At 38.1% G+C, this 24,739-nt stretch overlaps 1 protein-coding gene across 1 annotated transcript; it reads right to left on the bottom strand.

The window, feature by feature from the left end:
* Positions 1-1,876: 1,876 nt before the first annotated feature.
* On the bottom strand, positions 1,877-19,005 carry LOC144448006 (uncharacterized). The gene is made up of 3 exons (XM_078138149.1): positions 18,881-19,005; positions 17,764-18,735; positions 1,877-4,247 (listed from the first exon to the last, which is right to left on the bottom strand). Exons 2-3 carry the CDS (start codon positions 18,727-18,729, stop codon positions 3,927-3,929), a joined length of 1,287 nt encoding a protein of 428 aa, XP_077994275.1. The 5' UTR covers positions 18,730-18,735; positions 18,881-19,005; the 3' UTR covers positions 1,877-3,926.
* Between the last annotated feature and the right edge of the window lie 5,734 nt (positions 19,006-24,739).

The following is a 24,739-nucleotide window of genomic DNA, read 5'->3' on the forward strand; positions in this document are numbered from 1 at the left end:
TGTAATGCTGTGTAGGTGTCCTGTGTTTGACCGTATGTTGTTTCGACTGGAAGTTGTGGGGAAAGTATTTAAGTGTGCGCTATTTGGCTTCTCTAAATGTTCGGTTCGTAACATTATTCACCTACAGACTACCATACACTATCACATTCACTTTTATTCACCTACAAACTACCATACACTATCACATTCACTTTTATTCACCTTCAGACTATCATACACTATCACATTCACCTTTATTCACCTACAGACTACCATACAGTATCTCATTCACTTTTATTCACCTACAGACTACCATACACTATCACATTCACTTTTATTCACCTACAGACTACCATACACTATCACATTCACTTTTATTCACCTACAAACTACCATACATTATGACATTCACTTTTATTCACCTTCAGACTACCATACACTATCACATTCACTTTTATTCACCTTCAGACTACCATACACTATCACATTCACTTTTATTCACCTACAGACTACCATACACTATCACATTCACTTTTATTCACCTACAGACTACCATACACTATCACATTCACTTTTATTCACCTACAGACTATCATACACTATCACATTCACTTTTATTCACCTATACAGAGTACCATACACTATCACATTCACTTTTATTCACCTACAGACTACCATACACTATCACATTCACTTTTATTCACCTACACAGACTACCATACACTATCACATTCACTTTTATTCACCTACAGACTACCATACACTATCACATTCACTTTTATTCACCTACACAGACTACCATACACTATCACATTCACTTTTATTCACCTACACAGACTACCATACACTATCACATTCACTTTTATTCACCTACAGACTACCATACACTATCACATTCACTTTTATTCACCTACAAACTACCATACATTATGACATTCACTTTTATTCACCTTCAGACTACCATACACTATCACATTCACTTTTATTCACCTTCAGACTACCATACACTATCACATTCACTTTTATTCACCTACAGACTACCATACACTATCACATTCACTTTTATTCACCTACAGACTACCATACACTATCACATTCACTTTTATTCACCTACAGACTATCATACACTATCACATTCACTTTTATTCACCTATACAGAGTACCATACACTATCACATTCACTTTTATTCACCTACAGACTACCATACACTATCACATTCACTTTTATTCACCTACAGACTACCATACACTATAACATTCACTTTTATTCACCTACACAGACTACCATACACTATCACATTCACTTTTATTCACCTACAGACTACCATACACTATCACATTCACTTTTATTCACATACAGACTACCATACACTATCACATTCACTTTTATTCACCTACAGACTACCATACAGTATCTCATTCACTTTTATTCACCTACAGACTACCATACACTATAACATTCACATTTATTCTTCTTCCACCTGCACTAGATGTACTTGGAGTAATATTTTTATGATCAGATAACTAGAAATGTATTTCACTGAAAATCGTTATCAAACCAATACTTCGATATTGTACATGTTAAATTAGGGGTTTATGATATCTGTCAGTAGTATAGCAATAGGTTTCAATTGTGATCGTGGTGTTGATTTTAGACAGCAGACCCAAAAGTCAATTTGATTGGATTTCTTGTACCATATTATGTGTACAGCTTCACAAATCCATTGACCCACAGGTGATTTATAATACTGTTAATGGGTGCATGGTATTACCAGTAAGTCATATCTTAACAAAACATTTATTCCAGTTGCAGTTAGTGCAGATTTCAATCAGACTTAACCCAGGAATATGGTGATGGATAAAGTGAGACTAGCCATCATAAGTTTGTGAATCACGTTGATGTTTGTTGTGTCACTAGTTTTATTACTAACTCTAAAAACCGTCTGCATACATGGATATTCATTCATACAGTTGGTGGCAACAATATCAAATAGTCCTACAAGGTTTAATTATAGAATTCAACTTCATCACATAACTTGTGTTTCTCAAACAACAACTAAACACAGAACATACATTTGCGAAATCATTTTTCTTTTTTTCTTTTTTTTAACACAAGAACATTTCAAATGGTTTTACACACAGCACTCCATGAAGCTGGTAAGGACCTCTTACACTATGGGGCTGACTGTGTAACCCATGAACAGAAGCTCCTTTTATCTACAGGACATAGGAAGGACTTTCAGTCATAAACCAAGCTATGAATGGTGCAACATGGAGAAACAGGTATGCAACAATACAAAATGCTAAGCAGTTTTCTGGGATCAAATTTCTAAAATTCTACGAACAACGGTCGGTCCTCTGTCATACAGACAACATTTAATATATAGTTACTGTTTACTGATTGGGTAAATGGCTACATAACAATTATAGTAAAAAGGCTTTCAAAGTGACAAACAACTAAGAACAGATCTAGTAATTGCAATTGAAGAGAGTACATAGAAAAAGAAGTATGTATATGTGACTGTTGAACATTACCAAGCCCACTATACATAGCATCATATAAACATTCACTTGTGAAGGCAAAATATTCCAATACTACAGGACCTGTCTAGTCAGGGAAGAGAATAACACATTCTGTCTGTTAGGGTAGTGTTCTGAAGGTAATGGTCTAATAGCAATGAATCGACATAGTATCAGATTAACACTACATATAAAACCAACACTTTAGTTGGATGGCACTATTCTAACACTTTGGTTGGATGGCACTATTCTAACTGTATTAAAAGGGTACTGTTACACTATTGACACAAAGCAGCACAATTAACATAGTGTTGGGTTAACACTGTGAAAACAGTATTGGGTTAACACTGTGAAAACAGTACTGGGTTAACACTATGTGAAAACAGTACTGGGTTAACACTGTGAAAACAGTACTGGGTTAACACTATGTATAAACAGTATTGGGTTAACACTGTGAAAACAGTACTGGGTTAACACTGTGAAAACAGTACTGCCCTAACACTGTGGAAAACAGTACTGGGTTAACACTATGTGAAAACAGTACTGGGTTAACACTATGTATAAACAGTACTGGGTTAACACTGTGAAAACAGTACTGGGTTAATACTATGTGAAAACAGTACTGTGTTAACACTATGTATAAACAGTACTGGGTTAACACTATGTATAAACAGTACTGCCCTAACACTGTGTGAAAACAGTACCGGGTTAACACTATGTATAAACAGTACTGCCTTCACACAACGTGAAAACAGTACTGGGTTTTAACACTATGTATAAACAGTACTGCCTTCACACAATGTGAAAACAGTACTGGCTTAACTATCACAAAAGTACTGAATTTATACTACAACAAAAGAGTAGGAAATAAACCATGAAATGCCTAAATCAACACGTCTTCATTACTTCTCTACAATATTTCTATCTCTATATAAAAACTAACTAAAACTGCCTAAAAAGAAAAACAACTAATATGGTTTGAGTTGTGTCTTTAAAAATAGAGTTGTTCTCATAAAAGTGTGAATTATTTGAGTGTTTTTGAGATGTACATATGCAGACTGCGAACTCAGTGTGATGCAAGCTATCAGGAACACTACCCTAACATCACCAAGCATCAAGATGTATAGTTGTTGTTTTTTGTGAGTTTAAAATTCCAATCAACAAATAAACTGATTGGCAAGATTTAATAATACTCTGAGTGGAAATATTTCAGAAAAAGAACAATCAAGAACAGTGTCTGTTTACAGGTAACCATAGAAATGGAATGAAATGTTTTTTTCTAGTTTTGAGGAAAACACACACCAAATGAGTCTAAGAAAGATGGCAATCAAAACCACCGATATAGTATATTCCATTTTTGTTTCACAAATTAAAAACTTACTAAATCTAGAACATTTTGAGTGAAAAAATAGTGAGTTGTGAATTAGTTAGGCAGTGGTTGCAGTAGTTCCATCCACTGCTCTGTCCCCGTCTCCTTTCTTTTCTACATCGTTTACACTGACTTGTTTACTTTCCCCTGTTGCTGCCACTTCACTTTTAGCTGAGAGCTGTGATTGGCCTACGTCACCTGTACTGGTGGCGTTCTGTGATTGGTCAGGTTCACCATTACTCTTCTGGGATTGGTCAGATTGAGTGGTGACATCATTTGATTCTTTCTGGCTTGGAAGTGATAAGTCCTCTGGTGGTTGTGATTCTACTTTGCCATTACTAACACTGCTCTCCCCTGAACTGTCCACTTCAGGCTCTGCCTGCAACCATGAAATACAAGTGGTTAAAACATGGTTTAAACAAATCTAGCAGTCAAAAACCATAAAACAGTCACCATAAATTGATATTGATAATATATTCTAATAAGCCCATTCTTTTTTTCATTTACTAATATAGACAATTTACAACTATTCATAAAGAAAACTTAACACATACTGATGAGCTATTACATTTGTAGTACCAGCCTAGTGTTAACATAGGACTGGTGCAGACATTAACCCTTCCAGTTGTTAACATATACTGGTGAGCTATTACTAGTACCAGCCTAGTGTTAGCACTGAGCTAGTCTGGTGTTAACATAGGACTGGTGTAGGCATTAACCCTTCCAGTTGCTAACACATACTGGTGAGTTATTAGTACCAGCCTAGTGTTAGCACTGAGCTAGTCTGGTGTTAACATAGGACTGGTGTAGGTATTAACCCTTCCAGTTGCTAACATATACTGGTGAGTTATTAGTACCAGCCTAGTGTTAGCACTGAGCTAGTCTGGTGTTAACATAGGACTGGTGTAGGTATTAACCCTTCCAGTTGCTAACACATACTGGTGAGTTATTAGTACCAGCCTAGTGTTAGCACTGAGCTAGTCTGGTGTTAACATAGGACTGGTGTAGGTATTAACCCTTTCCAGTTGCTAACACATACTGGTGAGTTATTAGTACCAGCCTAGTGTTAGCACTGAGCTAGTCTGGTGTTAACATAGGACTGGTGTAGGTATTAACCCTTCCAGTTGTTAACACATACTGGTGAGTTATTAGTACCAGCCTAGTGTTAGCACTGAGCTAGTCTGGTGTTAACATAGGACTGGTGTAGGTATTAACCCTTCCAGTTGCTAACACATACTGGTGAGTTATTAGTACCAGCCTAGTGTTAGCACTGAGCTAGTCTGGTGTTAACATAGGACTGGTGTAGGTATTAACCCTTCCAGTTGCTAACATATACTGGCGAGTTATTAGTACCAGCCTAGTGTTAGCACTGAGCTAGTCTGGTGTTAACATAGGACTGGTGTAGGTATTAACCCTTCCAGTTGTTAACACATACTGGTGAGCTATTAGTACCAGCCTAGTGTTAGCACTGAGCTAGTCTGGTGTTAACATAGGACTGGTGCAGACATTAACCCTTCCAGTTGTTAACACATACTGGTGAGCTATTAGTACCAGCCTAGTGTTAGCACTGAGCTAGTCTGATGTTAACATAGGACTGGTGTAGGCATTAACCCTTCCAGTTGCTAACACATACTGGTGAGCTATTAGTACCAGCCTAGTGTTAGCACTGAGCTAGTCTGGTGTTAACATAGGACTGGTGTAGGTATTAACCCTTCCAGTTGCTAACACATACTGGTGAGCTATTAGTACCAGCCTAGTGTTAGCACTGAGCTAGTCTGGTGTTAACATAGGACTGGTGTAGGCATTAACCCTTCCAGTTGTTAACACATACTGGTGAGCTATTAGTACCAGCCTAGTGTTAGCACTGAGCTAGTCTGGTGTTAACATAGGACTGGTGTAGGTATTAACCCTTCCAGTTGCTAACATATACTGGTGAGTTATTAGTACCAGCCTAGTGTTAGCACTGAGCTAGTCTGGTGTTAACATAGGACTGATACAGGTATTAACCCTTCCAGTTGCTAACACATACTGGTGAGTTATTAGTACCAGCCTAGTGTTAGCACTGAGCTAGTCTGGTGTTAACATAGGACTGGTGTAGGTATTAACCCTTCCAGTTGCTAACACATACTGGTGAGTTATTAGTACCAGCCTAGTGTTAGCACTGAGCTAGTCTGGTGTTAACATAGGACTGGTGTAGGTATTAACCCTTCCAGTTGCTAACACATACTGGTGAGTTATTAGTACCAGCCTAGTGTTAGCACTGAGCTAGTCTGGTGTTAACATAGGACTGGTGTAGGTATTAACCCTTCCAGTTGCTAACACATACTGGTGAGGTGTTAGTGTCAGCCTAGTGTTAGCACTGAGCTAGTCTGGTGTTAACATAGGACTGGTGCAGACATTAACCCTTCCAGTTGTTAACACATACTGGTGAGTTATTAGTACCAGCCTAGTGTTAGCACTGAGCTATAGTCTGGTGTTAACATAGGACTGGTGTAGGTATTAACCCTTCCAGTTGCTAACATATACTGGTGAGTTATTAGTACCAGCCTAGTGTTAGCACTGAGCTAGTCTGGTGTTAACATAGGACTGGTGTAGGTATTAACCCTTCCAGTTGCTAACACATACTGGTGAGTTATTAGTACCAGCCTAGTGTTAGCACTGAGCTAGTCTGGTGTTAACATAGGACTGGTGTAGGTATTAACCCTTCCAGTTGCTAACACATACTGGTGAGTTATTAGTACCAGCCTAGTGTTAGCACTGAGCTAGTCTGGTGTTAACATAGGACTGGTGCAGACATTAACCCTTCCAGTTGCTAACACATACTGGTGAGATGTTAGTGTCAGCCTAGTGTTAGCACTGAGCTAGTCTGGTGTTAACATAGGACTGATACAGGTATTAACCCTTCCAGTTGTTAACACATACTGGTGAGCTATTAGTACCAGCCTAGTGTTAGCACTGAGCTAGTCTGATGTTAACATAGGACTGGTGTAGGCATTAACCCTTCCAGTTGCTAACACATACTGGTGAGCTATTAGTACCAGCCTAGTGTTAGCACTGAGCTAGTCTGGTGTTAACATAGGACTGGTGCAGACATTAACCCTTCCAGTTGTTAACACATACTGGTGAGCTATTAGTACCAGCCTAGTGTTAGCACTGAGCTAGTCTGATGTTAACATAGGACTGGTGTAGGCATTAACCCTTCCAGTTGCTAACACATACTGGTGAGCTATTAGTACCAGCCTAGTGTTAGCACTGAGCTAGTCTGGTGTTAACATAGGACTGGTGCAGACATTAACCCTTCCAGTTGTTAACACATACTGGTGAGCTATTAGTACCAGCCTAGTGTTAGCACTGAGCTAGTCTGATGTTAACATAGGACTGGTGTAGGCATTAACCCTTCCAGTTGCTAACACATACTGGTGAGCTATTAGTACCAGCCTAGTGTTAGCACTGAGCTAGTCTGGTGTTAACATAGGACTGGTGTAGGTATTAACCCTTCCAGTTGCTAACACATACTGGTGAGCTATTAGTACCAGCCTAGTGTTAGCACTGAGCTAGTCTGGTGTTAACATAGGACTGGTGTAGGCATTAACCCTTCCAGTTGTTAACACATACTGGTGAGCTATTAGTACCAGCCTAGTGTTAGCACTGAGCTAGTCTGGTGTTAACATAGGACTGGTGTAGGTATTAACCCTTCCAGTTGCTAACATATACTGGTGAGTTATTAGTACCAGCCTAGTGTTAGCACTGAGCTAGTCTGGTGTTAACATAGGACTGATACAGGTATTAACCCTTCCAGTTGCTAACATATACTGGTGAGTTATTAGTACCAGCCTAGTGTTAGCACTGAGCTAGTCTGGTGTTAACATAGGACTGGTGTAGGTATTAACCCTTCCAGTTGCTAACACATACTGGTGAGTTATTAGTACCAGCCTAGTGTTAGCACTGAGCTAGTTTGGTGTTAACATAGGACTGGTGTAGGTATTAACCCTTCCAGTTGCTAACACATACTGGTGAGTTATTAGTACCAGCCTATTGTTAGCACTGAGCTAGTCTGGTGTTAACATAGGACTGGTGTAGGTATTAACCCTTCCAGTTGCTAACACATACTGGTGAGGTGTTAGTGTCAGCCTAGTGTTAGCACTGAGCTAGTCTGGTGTTAACATAGGACTGGTGCAGACATTAACCCTTCCAGTTGTTAACACATACTGGTGAGTTATTAGTACCAGCCTAGTGTTAGCACTGAGCTATAGTCTGGTGTTAACATAGGACTGGTGTAGGTATTAACCCTTCCAGTTGCTAACATATACTGGTGAGTTATTAGTACCAGCCTAGTGTTAGCACTGAGCTAGTCTGGTGTTAACATAGGACTGGTGTAGGTATTAACCCTTCCAGTTGCTAACACATACTGGTGAGTTATTAGTACCAGCCTAGTGTTAGCACTGAGCTAGTCTGGTGTTAACATAGGACTGGTGTAGGTATTAACCCTTCCAGTTGCTAACACATACTGGTGAGTTATTAGTACCAGCCTAGTGTTAGCACTGAGCTAGTCTGGTGTTAACATAGGACTGGTGCAGACATTAACCCTTCCAGTTGTTAACACATACTGGTGAGCTATTAGTACCAGCCTAGTGCGTGTTAGCACTGAGCTAGTCTGATGTTAACATAGGACTGGTGTAGGCATTAACCCTTCCAGTTGCTAACACATACTGGTGAGTTATTAGTACCAGCCTAGTGTTAGCACTGAGCTAGTCTGATGTTAACATAGGACTGGTGTAGGCATTAACCCTTCCAGTTGCTAACACATACTGGTGAGCTATTAGTACCAGCCTAGTGTTAGCACTGAGCTAGTCTGGTGTTAACATAGGACTGGTGTAGGTATTAACCCTTCCAGTTGTTAACACATACTGGTGAGTTATTAGTACCAGCCTAGTGTTAGCACTGAGCTAGTCTGGTGTTAACATAGGACTGGTGTAGGTATTAACCCTTCCAGTTGCTAACATATACTGGCGAGTTATTAGTACCAGCCTAGTGTTAGCACTGAGCTAGTCTGGTGTTAACATAGGACTGGTGTAGGTATTAACCCTTCCAGTTGCTAACACATACTGGTGAGTTATTAGTACCAGCCTAGTGTTAGCACTGAGCTAGTCTGGTGTTAACATAGGACTGGTGTAGGTATTAACCCTTCCAGTTGCTAACACATACTGGTGAGTTATTAGTACCAGCCTAGTGTTAGCACTGAGCTAGTCTGGTGTTAACATAGGACTGGTGTAGGTATTAACCCTTCCAGTTGCTAACATATACTGGTGAGTTATTAGTACCAGCCTAGTGTTAGCACTGAGCTAGTCTGATGTTAACATAGGACTGGTGTAGGTATTAACCCTTCCAGTTGCTAACATATACTGGTGAGTTATTAGTACCAGCCTAGTGTTAGCACTGAGCTAGTCTGGTGTTAACATAGGACTGGTGTAGGTATTAACCCTTCCAGTTGCTAACACATACTGGTGAGTTATTAGTACCAGCCTAGTGTTAGCACTGAGCTAGTCTGGTGTTAACATAGGACTGGTGTAGGTATTAACCCTTCCAGTTGCTAACACATACTGGTGAGCTATTAGTACCAGCCTAGTGTTAGCACTGAGCTAGTCTGATGTTAACATAGGACTGGTGTAGGTATTAACCCTTCCAGTTGTTAACACATACTGGTGAGTTATTAGTACCAGCCTAGTGTTAGCACTGAGCTAGTCTGGTGTTAACATAGGACTGGTGTAGGTATTAACCCTTCCAGTTGCTAACACATACTGGTGAGATGTTAGTGTCAGCCTAGTGTTAGCACTGAGCTAGTCTGGTGTTAACATAGGACTGATACAGGTATTAACCCTTCCAGTTGTTAACACATACTGGTGAGCTATTAGTACCAGCCTAGTGTTAGCACTGAGCTAGTCTGATGTTAACATAGGACTGGTGTAGGCATTAACCCTTCCAGTTGCTAACACATACTGGTGAGCTATTAGTACCAGCCTAGTGTTAGCACTGAGCTAGTCTGGTGTTAACATAGGACTGGTGCAGACATTAACCCTTCCAGTTGTTAACACATACTGGTGAGCTATTAGTACCAGCCTAGTGTTAGCACTGAGCTAGTCTGATGTTAACATAGGACTGGTGTAGGCATTAACCCTTCCAGTTGCTAACACATACTGGTGAGCTATTAGTACCAGCCTAGTGTTAGCACTGAGCTAGTCTGGTGTTAACATAGGACTGGTGCAGACATTAACCCTTCCAGTTGTTAACTAGTCTAGTGTTAACCAGTGTTCTCCCCAGAAGGTTTTCATGTATCGGACCTGATATCCTTTAATTTTCGCCGATACGTGATGAGTTGTCCCAATACGCTATGACATTGCTTAGGGTTCGGTAGGGTTGACATTGTTCGTCTGTCACTCTGTACGTTTTTGTTGTTTTCAATGTATACTCGCAACATTTGTATTGATCCTTCACACATACATGTAAGCAGCAAGTAAAACTAAAGAGTTTCTAATTAGTTCAAATGACTATTCAACCCTCTACTACTACCACACAGATTTCATTGAAGTTTGCCGTCAGTATTGTTTTCGATAGGAATAAAATGCGTAAACTTGCTAATGGTAGTGTGATTCACACTACGGTACAAGCTTTCGGCAAATCAAATGCAAAACTGGCCTATCCGTAATGTCAGTTTGTCGGAACTGCAAGATTTTCACAACTATAAAATCAAACGATGCCGTGCCATTTGCTATAAAGTATAAAAGTTTGCCAAACCCATGATGTTGGCATTCAGTGTCTAGTTAATTTTCTATGAGTGACTGAGTAACACCGAGTATGTCTCAACCCAAGAGTGATTTGTAGTTGGTTTACTCCCATGTGCATTCTTCATTGTCATGGACCTGGACTGGTGCATTAATCCTCAGACCACTATAAAGACAGACTAGAAACACAGCTTTTCCCTTGATGTGTTGATGTCACTTATTTGCTGTACGTAGCGATAATCTTTTAATCCTAATTAGGGGCCGTTGTTTTCAATTAATTTTTATGAATGACATGCACATTTACAAGGTGAAACCAACAACTCAAAACTAAGTGATAGCTAGCCTAGAGGTGCATACCATCAACAATGCCATGTGTTGTGTGTGTAAAACATGCTTGCCAACATTATTATCTGTGTAACTGTCAACCTAGACTGTAAGATACGTCGTGACGTTTCGCCCTCACCGGCCTCCTCTGTAAGGGGTTGGCCGATGTTTGAGGGCGCACCGTCACGGCGTACCTTACAGACTACTGTCAACCTCCTTCCCGAAATTTTTACATTGTGAATTATGTTAAAGGTTTGGAAATTGGTGATCTCAACACATTTCAGTGCATTTTAGTTTGCTGAATGGATAAAATAGGAGTTTTTGATTTTGAAAACTTTTTTCACTTCCTAATATTATGATCTAGAAATATGCTAATGATATGCAAATAAATATGCACCCTTTATTTTTCAAAATCATGGAGAACCCTGAACGTAAATAGACGGAAGCCATTCAGATCTGAATTGCAAAGTTGCGTGATAGAGGGACTGTGGTTGGGTGGATTATTCTGCTAAATGTAGAATGAAAAAATGGGCACAAAAACAAAAAAACTTTCAAAGTCACAGCAAACCCTACACTCCGCTAGGGCCAGAGATATGTCCCAACCGGATGTTGACAGTCTGACAGACATCTAAAAACATGTTCCTGAGATAGTATACGCATAATGCATACTTGTAGTTGTATCAGCTCAGGTTGTTACCAAACATGTTTGTTGACGTTTTGTCAACAGTGAAATGTTAGAGCTTGATGACTGTGAATGAAATGAGATATTTTTGGTAGTTGACTTTTATGACTCCAAGAACAAGGACAACCATATCAACATATGATTGAAGATGTATGACTGATCAAGGGTACAAGCAAGAGTAGTAGAGTCGAAGTGTAGTTTATTTGAATCCCTGGCCTACATGTACAGTAGTATCCATTTTTCAAATAATCTTTCAGCAAAATGTAGCATATGTACAATGGGTATATCAATGGACGGTTTGATAATTCATGTTCTGATTTACTCGAGGGAAAAGACCTATTATAACATCATGATATTTGAATTCTGGTGTCAAAATCCTTGTAAAAATCACTTATTATATATTCACACGTAAAGGTTGCTAGGAACAAGCAACTTCAACAGAGTATAACTCATCTGAAAATGTAGTGATTTTGATTCTGACAACGTGGCGGTCTTCGTTTCCAATCATAGACTACACTTACTAACCTTTGACCTTTTCCGATAGAAACTGGTTGAGTCAATTGCAAAAAAACGTAAAGTCCTGAAGTATCATTTTGCACAACGTTTGACAGTTTTCAAGCAACGTACATGTTTGTATGCCAAGACGTTGTTTGTACCTCAGTAAATGGCAAGAGTATATACAAAATGATAGTTATTGCATGTACAATAACAAACTTTGTCAATATTGTTTCACATTGATTTTTGAAGTAAGAAGCCATGGTAAAATTGTTTTATAAAATTAAAAATCCAAATTAAATAGACAATCATTCATCCATATGGCCACTTAAAAATTTAGGAACCATACACAATGTATGAACTGAATTTGGTACTTATTGTTATCTTTAATTTATAGTTGTCACGACAACCATAGAGATCTATAGTGAATAGTGACACAAGTATCTGCAAGGCAATGGATGGATAATAAATGCATTTAAATGATTCATCAAGAAAGAAAGTGCCTGTAGTAACAACTTGTATAGCTTTCAGAAATCTAGGAATATCAACATTAAATTTCTTGGAAAGATAAAGAGTTCCATTTTGTACACAACACCCTTTCACTTTTAACCGTCAAGTGAACAAAACTCAACATATTTACTACCCTAACCACAACCACTGTCAACCTAAGTTAGCAACTTTCCATTATTTTCAACATAAAACAATGACTATGTAGTGAAACTTGAAACGGGGGGGGGGGGGGGGGGACTCTTACACATTACCTATATGTTAATTGGAGAATGCACCTTGTAATTTCAACTGATTGGACTTTTCCTGTTAATTTGTTCAACAGAACACAAACCTATTTCAAACTGAAATCAAACAAAAAGTGAGGCGTTTTCATACTTTTTTTGACTTAAATCAAACTTGAGCCATTCTAGAATCCAGTATGGCTACTGATTCAGTGATTACTGTGTTAAATGGATTACAAAATACAGAGATTTCGTTAAAAATATCGTTATTACTTCAAATGTACCAGGAACAAGCTACAAGTAAAGTTTGTAGAGATTTTAAGGAAATTGTAGACGAGCACCAGTCCCTTGGGAGTTTCTTTTTTTTTATAATCCTAAGATGTTTGGAATTCATTATTCATTTGAAATTTTCAGATGTAAAATGTGATAAACTTTTTTTTTCCCAGTTAGGCTTAACAAAAAAATTGTGTGGTTCCAATTATGATCAATTTCAGAATAAGTGGGGTATTTTTCTATATATCTTTTTTTTATATGTGAGTGTCTAGTTCAGGTAGTTATGTTTTCCATTGTTTTCCATAATATGGCCTCTGTGTTGTTTATTTCATCCTATCAGTTGTCTAGCCATTACAGCTTGGAAGAATAGTCTTATATTGTTTTTTAAGTTGATGGCAGTTTCCACATCCACTATTTCTTGCTAGACCACAACTTTCACGACTTTTACGTTTTATGGGTTTACTTTTTTTTATTCAATACTTGAAATGTGGTCACTAAAGTTAGTTAATTAATGCCTACACCGGTCCTATGTTAACACCAGACTAGCTCAGTGCTAACACTAGGCTGGCACCAACACCTCACCAGTATATGTTAGCAACTGGAAGGGTTCATGTCTGCACCAGTCCTATGTTAACACCAGACTAGCTCAGTGCTAACACTAGGCTGGTACTAATAACTCACCAGTATATGTTAACAACTGGAAGGGTTAATACCTACACCAGTCCTATGTTAACACCAGACTAGCTCAGTGCTAACACTAGGCTGGTACTAATAACTCACCAGTATATGTTAGCAACTGGAAGGGTTCATGTCTGCACCAGTCCTATGTTAACACCAGACTAGCTCAGTGCTAAGGCAAGGTTGACACTAACACCTCACCAGCATGTTTTTGCAACTGGAACTTGTGGAAGGAATGATACACAGGCCCATAGATTACTCTAGCCAATGAGATGAGATGGTACAAAGACTAATTTACTATACATGTATATGCAAAAGAAAGTTGAACTTTGGGGTATAGAATGGAGTCTTTGTTTATTCAATTTGTTCAGCTAGAAAGAAACATTTTGGTGATTTCACTAAAAATGTTTGTCAAGGTCAAAGGTTAACGTCTCCTTCGAAACCTCATTGATAATATGAGATAGGCACTTGAATGGTGATAGTCACATAGTCAAACTAAAGTCATGACTTGAAATGTTTAATTCAAAAGATATGAAGAAACCCACATTTGGCTATTTGGGCTTGAATAAGACTTTCCAGGTCAAAGGTCGGGGTCATAAAAGAAAGCCCAGATTTGATAATATGGGTGTAGGCACTTGAATGGAGTCACTATGATGTATTATACCTCCAAAGTTATGATACATATTGTGAAATTTAACGACTACGGCCACCATTCGGTCGTAAAACAAAGAGGTGTGCATATGTCGCACATAGTATACTACCTTTATGCAAAGTTTGGTTGAAATCATTTGGTACACGCCTGACATGAGGGTGGACGCATGCACACAGGAATCTAACATATATGTCCCCACCAGGCTATGCCCATTGAGGCTGTACATGTATACCCCTTGGTTTTGACCGGTTGGCTCCATATACATATTCACTGGGGGGTGGGGGTTTATTGCTTGAATATACATTGTTGTCAGTTTAATCATCAAACACTATCAGTCTCACAGTATAATATGTACCTTATTCATTCACATTTTTATATTCTCGATTTCATTGAAATGTCACCTGAACCAAGTAAGACAGCAAGACAGCAAAAAATCTAATTAGCATGATTGTGCATATAATTTGCATAATTTATTAACCTGTCAACATAGAGGATCTGACTACTAGTATTCCATTTTATTTATTTTCTATTTTAGAAATAAGTCAGTTTTTTATGGCATTAGTATAATAAATGTAGTTCTATAAGGGCTGGTAGGTAAATTATATATAAATATTACCTACAATATGTATATAATATCACTTTTTTATGCTCTGACACCCACACATTTCATTTGTTATTCATTTATTGGGGAAAACCTATGGTACCTACCATCATTTGTAGCCTGAATCAAATTGTCATATTATGTGTTCATTGTATATACATATATGGCCTTTGTCTCAATGTATGGATGCATATGTGTGCATGCATGTACATTTATGTATGTACGTACGTACGTACGTACGTCTGTATGTATGTATGTATGTATGTATATGCATGTATGTATGTACATGTATGTATGTATCACTGTATGTATGTATCACTGTATGTATGTATATGTACATTGTAAGTAGGTAAAATCTGCCATTGTTCCCCAGTTACAACAATGTTTGATCAACTGTATCTCTAAGCTTGTCTCAAGCTGTGCTGTGCAAGTTTCTCTATTGATCACAATGTAATCTTTCATTCCCTGATGTTTAATTGTAAACAAATTGTTGATGAGACCAAAGCTGGCTAGTCACTCCACAGATAGTATGACACACATACACTCACTCACTCTACTCAGATGGTAAACAAACAACTCCAACATTTGATGTTAAATTAGCAACCAGAACACAATTCAACATTACACCAGATTAGATATCCTAAAGTGTCCCTATCCTGAAGACTCCACTGATGAAATGTACACTAATTAAACATTAGGGAGTGAAAGATTATATTGTGATCAATAGAGAAACTTGCTGCTAGTAGGCAGTTGTAGCACAGCTTGAGACAGGCCACTACAAGATACAATTGGTGAACACTGTTGTATTTTACCAAGTTCCCTGTGGTATAGTACATGTAAGTAGGTAAAACCTACTTGAGTTCCTTGCTATTTTACCAATTAGTGTTTTCATGGAAGTATATTAACAAAAGTTCTCACTAACTCGATACATTGTAGCTAGGGCTGCCAACAACAGTATATTTAATAATGCAGCATGGACAAACTTGAACTGCGTCCCATATGCGAGTGTAGTAATATCACATATGGAACGCAATGTAGTGTAAGTTTGTGCACACTGGTAACATATTCCATCAAAATTGATATTTGGTACCCAATTCTATTCATTGTCGTCAATGTAGGAAGTTTGCTAGCCTAGACACTGCGTCTATCACCATTTGTGAACTCACTTATCGCCTCGATAATAATGATGATAGTTGAAACAAAAAACAAAACAAAACAGTTAACACCCTAAACCATTCCCCAGTAGTACCATAGTACAAGATGGTAGTTTCTGTGGGCAGGTAAATGTTCCAGATTTTCCAAGCCTTCTCATACATGTAATAGTATACATATGACGACATGTCCATTTTTGCATTGTACCCAAGAATACAAATGAAAACTTAAAATGAACACTTATTCTTAAAGTATAACTAACTATTCAGGTACGGTTCTAAGCTAGAATTACTGTCATAGGTTATCAAGATTTGATGTGAATCACAAATATCGAAACACAATAGCCACATTTTCACATGAGCACTGAACATATTTTGTAATTCACAGCCCAAATTTGTCACATGAAAAAAATTATTTCTGACAAAGCTTGATGAAAAATCATTCATATAAATTGTGTAGTGTGTGTAAAACATATTGACCAATTGGCAATGCTGTCAAAGCTGTGTAACTCAATCTCCTTCCTGAAATTTTTACATTATGAACTATGTTGTCATATTTTTGATATGGTACTAAGATCAGTCTAACTACGAGGTGATGTGTACACTGTGAAAAGCCAAGTCTTATAATGAACAAGACACGAGTGTGTTGTACATTTGGTTTGGAAATTGTTGATTTGAACCAATTTCTGTGTATTATAGTTTGCTGAATGGATAAAATAGGAATTTAATTGATTGTAGTCTTTTTGGTTATTGAAAACATGTTTTACTAGAATTCTAATGTTAAGATCTGAAAAAATATGTATATTTGTAAATAAGGCCATTTCATTATTTTTTTCAAAATCATGGAGAACCCTTATCAACATGCCCAAATGAATCACAATTTAACTTATCTTGAGTGCTGATAAAATAGACTTCTAATGTACAATGTCTAATTATTGGTATTTTAACAATTTTAGTGAATATACTGTTAATTGTCTAATGAAACAATATCTTAGTTACAACTAGTGCTAACATATCTTGGAAATGTGTTAAACCAATACTAGGTAATGACAACTTTACTATCAGGCCAAAGAGTAAATTTGAACTTCTTACACTGTACTAACTAATCCACTACATGTATAACATAAATAGTTGTACAGTCAAACCCTCCAAGTTGGTTCTAATCACATGGTTACACTATTGACAACGCAAAGAAATAAAACTCTGATAAGAATTTGTGTTTTCTGCCTGAAGCTTTATTAACCTTAAAGCAGAAAGTCACTAGAGAAGTGTTGGGAAAGGTAAGGCAGGGCCTAAAATCACCACACAACTGGACTCTAAGCTAGCACATGCATTTACTGAATTGTTAGATTTAGGCTACAAATGAAAACTTCTACTCACCAAGTCATCAATTCGTTGGAAGCAAATCACATATTTTTTGTTGACATTTTGTCAGCAGTGTCATAGGTGTACTGTTGGGGTTAGCTTCCAAAGATTTGAGTAGAAGTTTTCATATGTAACTACATGTATGCACATTTACATTACAATACCTGTGAATGTGTCTGTGAGTCGACCTGTGCTGCTTCAGTTGTACTTTTTTCCTCTGCTGTTGGTGCTGGTTTATCAATGCTTTCACTGGTCGTGGTTGATGCAACCTGTTCAGTTGGTTCAGATGCTGTCTGTTCTGTTGGGGTATCTCCCTCTGCTGTGGACACTTCCTCTGGTTTCGGTGCCGGTGGTGCAGATTTTTCTTTTTCTACTGGTTCTTTTCCTGTTGCTTCCTCTGCTGGGGTTTCTTCCATTGGTGATTCTTTTGTTTCAGTTTTGTCTTTAGTAGCTGGTGCAACAGGTTCTGGTGGTACTTCTTTGGTTTCTGTTGGTTTTCCCTCAGTACCATCTGTCTCTGTGGGTTTTGTGCTCTCTTTCTTGTCAGTGGCTGTTTGTTTGGCATCGTTGTCGTCTGATATTTCGTCATCAGCTTTTGTGTCAGTCTGAGTTGTCTCTGAAGGTTCAGTTGCTGCTATGTCATCTTTTGTACTCTCTTCACTTTCTTTCATGTCTACGTCTTCAGTCGAATCTTGTGTGTCTACTGCACTTTTCTTACTTGGTTGTTCTTCAATACTGTCACCTTCAGCTTTTCGTTTCTGCCTACCCCGTTTACCTTTAGCTGCCTTCTGTGGTGGAGACACTTCTGGTTCCTCTACTGGTTCCGCTTCCATTTCTTCGTCCACATCGTCTTTTTCTTCAGATCGAGTCGGACTCGGAGACGCCTCTCGTTGTGTTTTCCTTCCCCGGCCTCGTCTGCCTCCTCGACGAGGACTCGGTGAAGCCTTGGCCCCTCCAGGCCTCCCTCGACCCCGCTTCTCGGGCGTCGAACTCGCACTTGATAGTGTCGCTCGGGTTACACGAGAAGGGGAAGGGCTAGGGCTTGTTTGTTGAGGGCTAGCAGCGATCCGTGCGCTACGTCTACGCTCTCCGGTTGGGGTTTCAGATTGTCGTTTACGAGCACGGGGCATTCTGACCTGGAAGTAAAACAAGCAACTCTGAGGTAAACTTACAATACATTGTTTAAAATGCAAATAAGCACGAGTTTTGGCCAGTTAAAATCTAAATTCTGACCAATCTGGCGATTCTTTGACAGGACAAACTATATGACTCGGAACTTACCTTTTATACAAAATTTAATAGATGATCCTACAGCTGGAAAACTCTCCGATTACGCGGTAAAAGGGCTTGAAATTTCCCTTTATTTTCGTAGGATCACACACGCTGCTCACAGGGCATTATAGACGCGGCCTCGTTTTCATCACCTTAAACTTCCGGTGAACATGATATGACGCCATCAACGCCGTATCTTTATATTCTTTCTTCTTTTACCCAACGAGGCTAAATTGTGTTTACTATTGTGTATACTATACCATGCTTTCCACAGCATGTTATTAAATAATAAAGAATTAATCATGCTTAACCAAGTTGCATTGTTTTACATATCTAAACTCATGTGCCATCTTAGGGCATTATAAGGTCCAACTATAAGACTAAAGCGTCCCAAGCTAAGTAATGCCATACAAGACATGCGTCAATGTTACTATTTAGACGAGGCTCAGACCAGTTGCAATTTAGATTGCTGAATTACGTCGATGTTTACAAATACATGTACCATGGTCACTTGATCACCTGTGACCTCAAAGATAATGAGGACATCCAGGCTCAGACTCGACTTTTTTTATGTCAGAGGTAATGCTCTAATTCGTGACTTTAAATTTGCGCTCTCTGTTAAATGTCACTTATTTTCTGTCTTTTGTAATAAAATTGCTAGGTGTTAAACATTCTTTTATTCAGAGCAATAGCGCAATGTTTGTCAACTTTTCGATTTTAACCTTTGATGAAATCATAAGGAAAAAAACTCTTAGCTTTCTTAGCAGATTGCATTTCTCAAGTAACCCGTTTGTGGTTGCTGTTTTATCTCTTTCAGTGTTAACAGTTAAACACACAGTGTTATGTGGAGTATTTGGAGTAAGCGTCTATTTCAATGTGTTTTGTCTGTTGTTTGTTTTGCTATGGATTGTTAATGTTTTCTATAATCTGAAATAAAGTGATACAACGGATATCGATTTAGTCACTCAATCACCGAAGATAGCAACAACGTCTTTTCTTGTTGGTTGAATCGCGTTAACGTAAACATTGGATGAGCGGTAAAAATCAAAGTGAACAACTAGAATTTGATGATAAATAAATGAATAAATGAATGAATAAATAAATAAATAAATAAATAAATAAATAAATAAATAAATAAATAAATAAATAATGTAGGGGGTATGACATCGCTACCGATTTTATATGAATATCGCCAATCCCTATGATAACGTCATTGTTCTACATTAGGACCGTCATAGACAAGAATAAAACCATTTAGGAAAGGAATAACAGTTTACAAGCGCCTGTGGAATATATCTATAAATTAACGATCGGCGATGATGCATCTTCGAGGTCAAGGTTCATATATCTCAGAACGAGGCAGGCGCCCAAATTTGAGATGTTGTTGGTAAGCGTTGATATCCATTCTTAAAATCCGTCTTTTTCGCCTGTTTTTATCCATGCAACTTCGTCGACAACCATATTTGACTTTCTATACTCGAAAGTATTTGATGAAATGTTTTGTAGAAATTTGCAAGATTTAAAGGGGGTTATAATCGAGTGTAAATGTGGTGGTGGCAGTGCAGTGTGACGCAGTGAGTTTCCAAATAGAATACTTGTATGTAACGTACACGTGTAGTAAGGTGTACATGTCCATGCGACTGTAACAATGGTATTACTACTGTGAAGGCAGAATGCAGCTAGTCTCCTTTTGAAACGGGCCGTCAACTTGTTCTTGCCAAGTGATAGCATAGTTGACTGCTATACTAATCTCAACAGTGACTTATAATGTTTTTTTTTGTAGTGAAATTGGGCTCTAACATGCATCGCCATCAGCGATGAAAGTGGGGACAACATGTCACACTGACAGTTGTCGCCATCGGAAAACAGCCTAACAAGTATGGTAGCATCTTTGGAACAAGTTTTGGGACCTTCATTGGACATCCGAAGACTAATCCTGGGAGATAACTTGAAATTGATACCTGCAGACACCAGAAGCCGTCTTGGAAGTTGTCTGCCGACTATCGACTTGAGGTGGACGATGACTACGGCAATTATTACGTTCCCACACCGGCAGTGAAACTAGGACAAACCCGGTTAGTATTTTTTTCTCGGTATATTTTTTCAGTATGGGTTGCCAAAAGTCGCGGTGATAATGTTGTTCATGGATGCGTGATATGTCGGCATTCCGTAAACATCTGGTAAATTTTGGAAACAAGCCCTTACAAGTTTCCACTCGTTTTCTACTTTGTTGAGGCTTGGAAATTACATTTTTTTTTTAACTTCCACACAAAAAAACTTTTGAGTGTAGTCTGTTTCTATATTCGGCTACACTTTGTGAATAAATCAACACTTGTCAATTCGGTCTGGAGGCAATAGTGTCTGTTTCAGTCAGCAAACAACTTTTTTTCTTTTTTGCCTTGGGAGTGAGAATTTAATTTTGTAGCTAGTTCCAATTTTTAGGGACTTTGGCGAAATCGGCAAATATAACCCTGTTTTTTGGTGTGTTTTTTTTAATGTACAGCCGTTAGCCCAGAATTAACTGAGCAATTAGTTGTTACTGACTGTTCATTTGCTGTCCACATAGCTGCTCTTTCCTTTGTCAAAAAATGACAGGGAGAGTGGTACAGTGTACACATGTTGACTGACAATGAGGGCAATAGCGTACGTTTGTTGACAAGGGACGAGCCGGTCACACAAAAACAGTCTCAGAAACAAGACTGTTTTAGTTTCCCCGAGGGCAAAACCTGATTGGAAATGAAACTGTTTTGGTGTGACTGGCTAGTCCCGAGGGGAAACAACTCCCCCAAATAATGTCAGTCAACATGTGTTTTATAACACCAAACAAGAATCATACACCACAGCACACTAAAATAATTGTAACAAACTTCTCCAGCAAGCAGAGTTTGTTTGCATTGTGTTCAATAACCTTTTAGAGTTGTCCCAATAACAAATAGTTCTCCAAAATACCAACTGCTGTCTTGATTACTGTCTTTGCTTTTTAGAGTCTTTCTCAGAGACAATGTTGTCCAGCTCTTCTTCTGAAATTTCGATGAATCGAGCAAAACGTTCACATTGGCTGCTGCTTGTGGTTATAATTTAAGACGAGCCAGACATGTTTACAATTTGTTGTTCTTTGAAAATATCATCGTTTTTCGCGTGTATATATGATGTCATCATGAGGCACTAATCAATGGAGCTAGGGACTAGTTCCATTAATTAGTGCCTACTACATCATTTATCATAGAACAGCGCGAGAATGGTCCATAACGTGTGATGTAGCATTGACCAATCACGACCGAGAGTTGAGTATGCAGTGTGTTATAATGTTTAATACTGGGGTAGTACATTGTTTATTTTTACAGCAAATTTTGTAGTTAGTAAACATTCATTGATAGTTTACCTCTACCCAGTACCTGCTTTGCTGAACAGTAACTGTAGTCCATCTATTGTCTTAGAAATTATATTATTTGCCCTCTTATTCAGAGATTAATTTTTTGAGGTCCTATTAAAAAATTAGTGATTGCAATCTCTGAATTTCCAATTTCTTTTTTCAAATAGTTTCACCATATTTGCTGTTTTTCCTGTCGAAGTTATAATAGTTGGATGTAAACTAAATAAATTGCCCGTTGTCTGTGTTGATTGGAACACTCTTGCTGACTTGCAACTTCAAGTGAATGACTACTCCTGTAATTATTATGTATACTTCTGCCACCTCTTGTGAAACTAGGACAAACCTAGCCATAATCACAGAAGCTTGGTAAGATACATGAGTATTTTACCGAGCAAAAAGAGATACCTGCTTTATAGTAATAAGATAAGATCATGAAAGACCACTGTGGCACATACCATTTCTTTGTAGGGGTTGGTCTTAGCTGCAATAATTGTAGCTTTGTTTTTATTAGTCCCCGCCGGACGAAGTCCGGATGGGGACTTATGGATTGGGTTCTGTCTGTCCGTGTGTCCGTGCATCCGTCCGCAGCCATTTCTTGGAGATGCCTGGACCAACTTGGTACAAGGGCAACATACTATGGCATGCATATGCACGTCAATTTGTTTTATGATACAATCCACCTAGCAGCCATTTTGTTTGCAAATTTTCCCTGTCCAAAGCCATAACTCAGACATGCGTGAACAGATCTCATTCAAAGTTGCTATTAGGACAGTGTTATATGACATACATGTGCATATTCATTGTCTTGATACAATTCGATATGGCGGCCTGGCAGCCATTTTGTTGGCACAGTTTTCATGTCCAAAGCCATAACTAAGACATGCTTGAACAGAGCAGTGATATCAAAGATAACCATTTGAGGCCAAACAATTTTCAATGACTTGTTTACAATACTTTTTAGCACAACTGAACCGAGGTTCAGTAGTGCTATAGGCATCGCCCAGCGTTCTGTCTGTCTGTCTGTCTGTCTGTCTGTCTGTCTGTCTGTATGTCTATGTCTGTCTGTCTCTGTGTGTGTGTGTGTGTGTGTGTGTGTGTGTGTGTGTAAACGACTTACAGTCAAAAACTGCCTGACCAAATGCCTTGGTATTTGGTGGGGACATTATGTAGGGCATGCAGATGGGAAATTGTTCAAATGCAAATGATTGCATCAAAGATGTGTGTTTTTGGGTCAAGAAATGTGATTTTGGGTCGAAAAACTCCAAAACCACTTGGCAGATTGACCTGAAGTTTGGTGGGAATGTTATTGGGGTGTTTATTAAAGATTTGTTCATGACATGATGATTCCATGAGTAATATGCGAATAAGGTCTAAAAATGTGAATGAACATTCAAAAATGTATGCAAATATGTCTAGCAACATGACCACAGCCAAATGATCACGTATATTGCAAAGATACCACAGTTGGATAGGTGACTGGATAGTCATTCAGTAAATGAACACCTATACCTACAGTTGTAGCATGGATCAACATGTGGATAAACATTTTTAAAACTGTACAGTTGTGCTACAATGCCAGTGGCGCTATTTTAAAATTAATTGCCCAAGTGGCTCAATCACTTGTCCGGGGCAAGTAAAACACCATTATTTTGAGCCCTGCTGGTGCTAATGAAACAGTAGACTGTAAGGGACGATCAGACAATGTCACACAAACTCAATAAGCAAAATTCGTTCATTTAGAGGGAGGGGGTCTGGTGTCAATGAGATTGCTGAATTTCATTTTCACACTTCTAACCGAATTTTGACAAAAAACTTTCAATCCTTCAATGATAACAGCTTAAATTTACTAACTGTAGAAGTATCAGTGAGTGTTATGATATGTAAATACTTAGAATTGCCTAATCTTTGAAAATTAGGTATCTAGCCAAATAAATTTACTACATCACACATCCACACATGACATGTACAGCTAGAATTTTGGTAAAATACTAGTAATACAATTTTGTTTAAAAGATGTCTTGCTTATTTATTGTCATATCACAAATAACCAATATATTTATATCACACATAAAATACAAAATACCAACATTCATGTTCCTACACTACATTCTAGTTATATGGTCCAAATGGGTGAAAATTTGATTGAAATTGTTATTTTCAGTCATACTAATTTGAACAAAATTAATTAACAGCTCACCTATCCGATTATGACGCAATAGTCAGTGCAGCACAAACAATGAAAGTAGTGTACTAAAGTATCTGAAGTCGTCACTTCAATACCTTTTGAAAAGTTAGTATGTGTAAATAAATATAATTTCTTATTTAGCAGAACAACAAAAGTTACCAATAACTTTTGACCAAAATCAGTATAAAAATGCCCACAAGTTGGAAGTATTCGAGTCCAAATTGGGATGCGAAAGTGGTACTTATTGCCGACATGCTTATTCTCAAGAGCAAATATGTAATCAGAATATAAACTAAACATTGCAGCAATC

Source organism: Glandiceps talaboti, chromosome 17 (assembly GCF_964340395.1).
Source record: "Glandiceps talaboti chromosome 17, keGlaTala1.1, whole genome shotgun sequence".
Lineage (NCBI taxonomy): Eukaryota > Metazoa > Hemichordata > Enteropneusta > Spengelidae > Glandiceps > Glandiceps talaboti.

What these genes read in the sequence shown, in the direction of transcription:
- LOC144448006 (XM_078138149.1), bottom strand. Translation starts at nt 18,729, where the DNA reads ATGCCCCGTGCTCGTAAACGACAATCTGAAACCCCAACCGGAGAGCGT. An exon ending in ACTCACAGACACATTCACAG is followed by an intron (nt 4,248 to 17,763) that starts GTATTGTAATGT and finishes TCATGGTTGCAG; the next exon opens with GCAGAGCCTGAAGTGGACAG.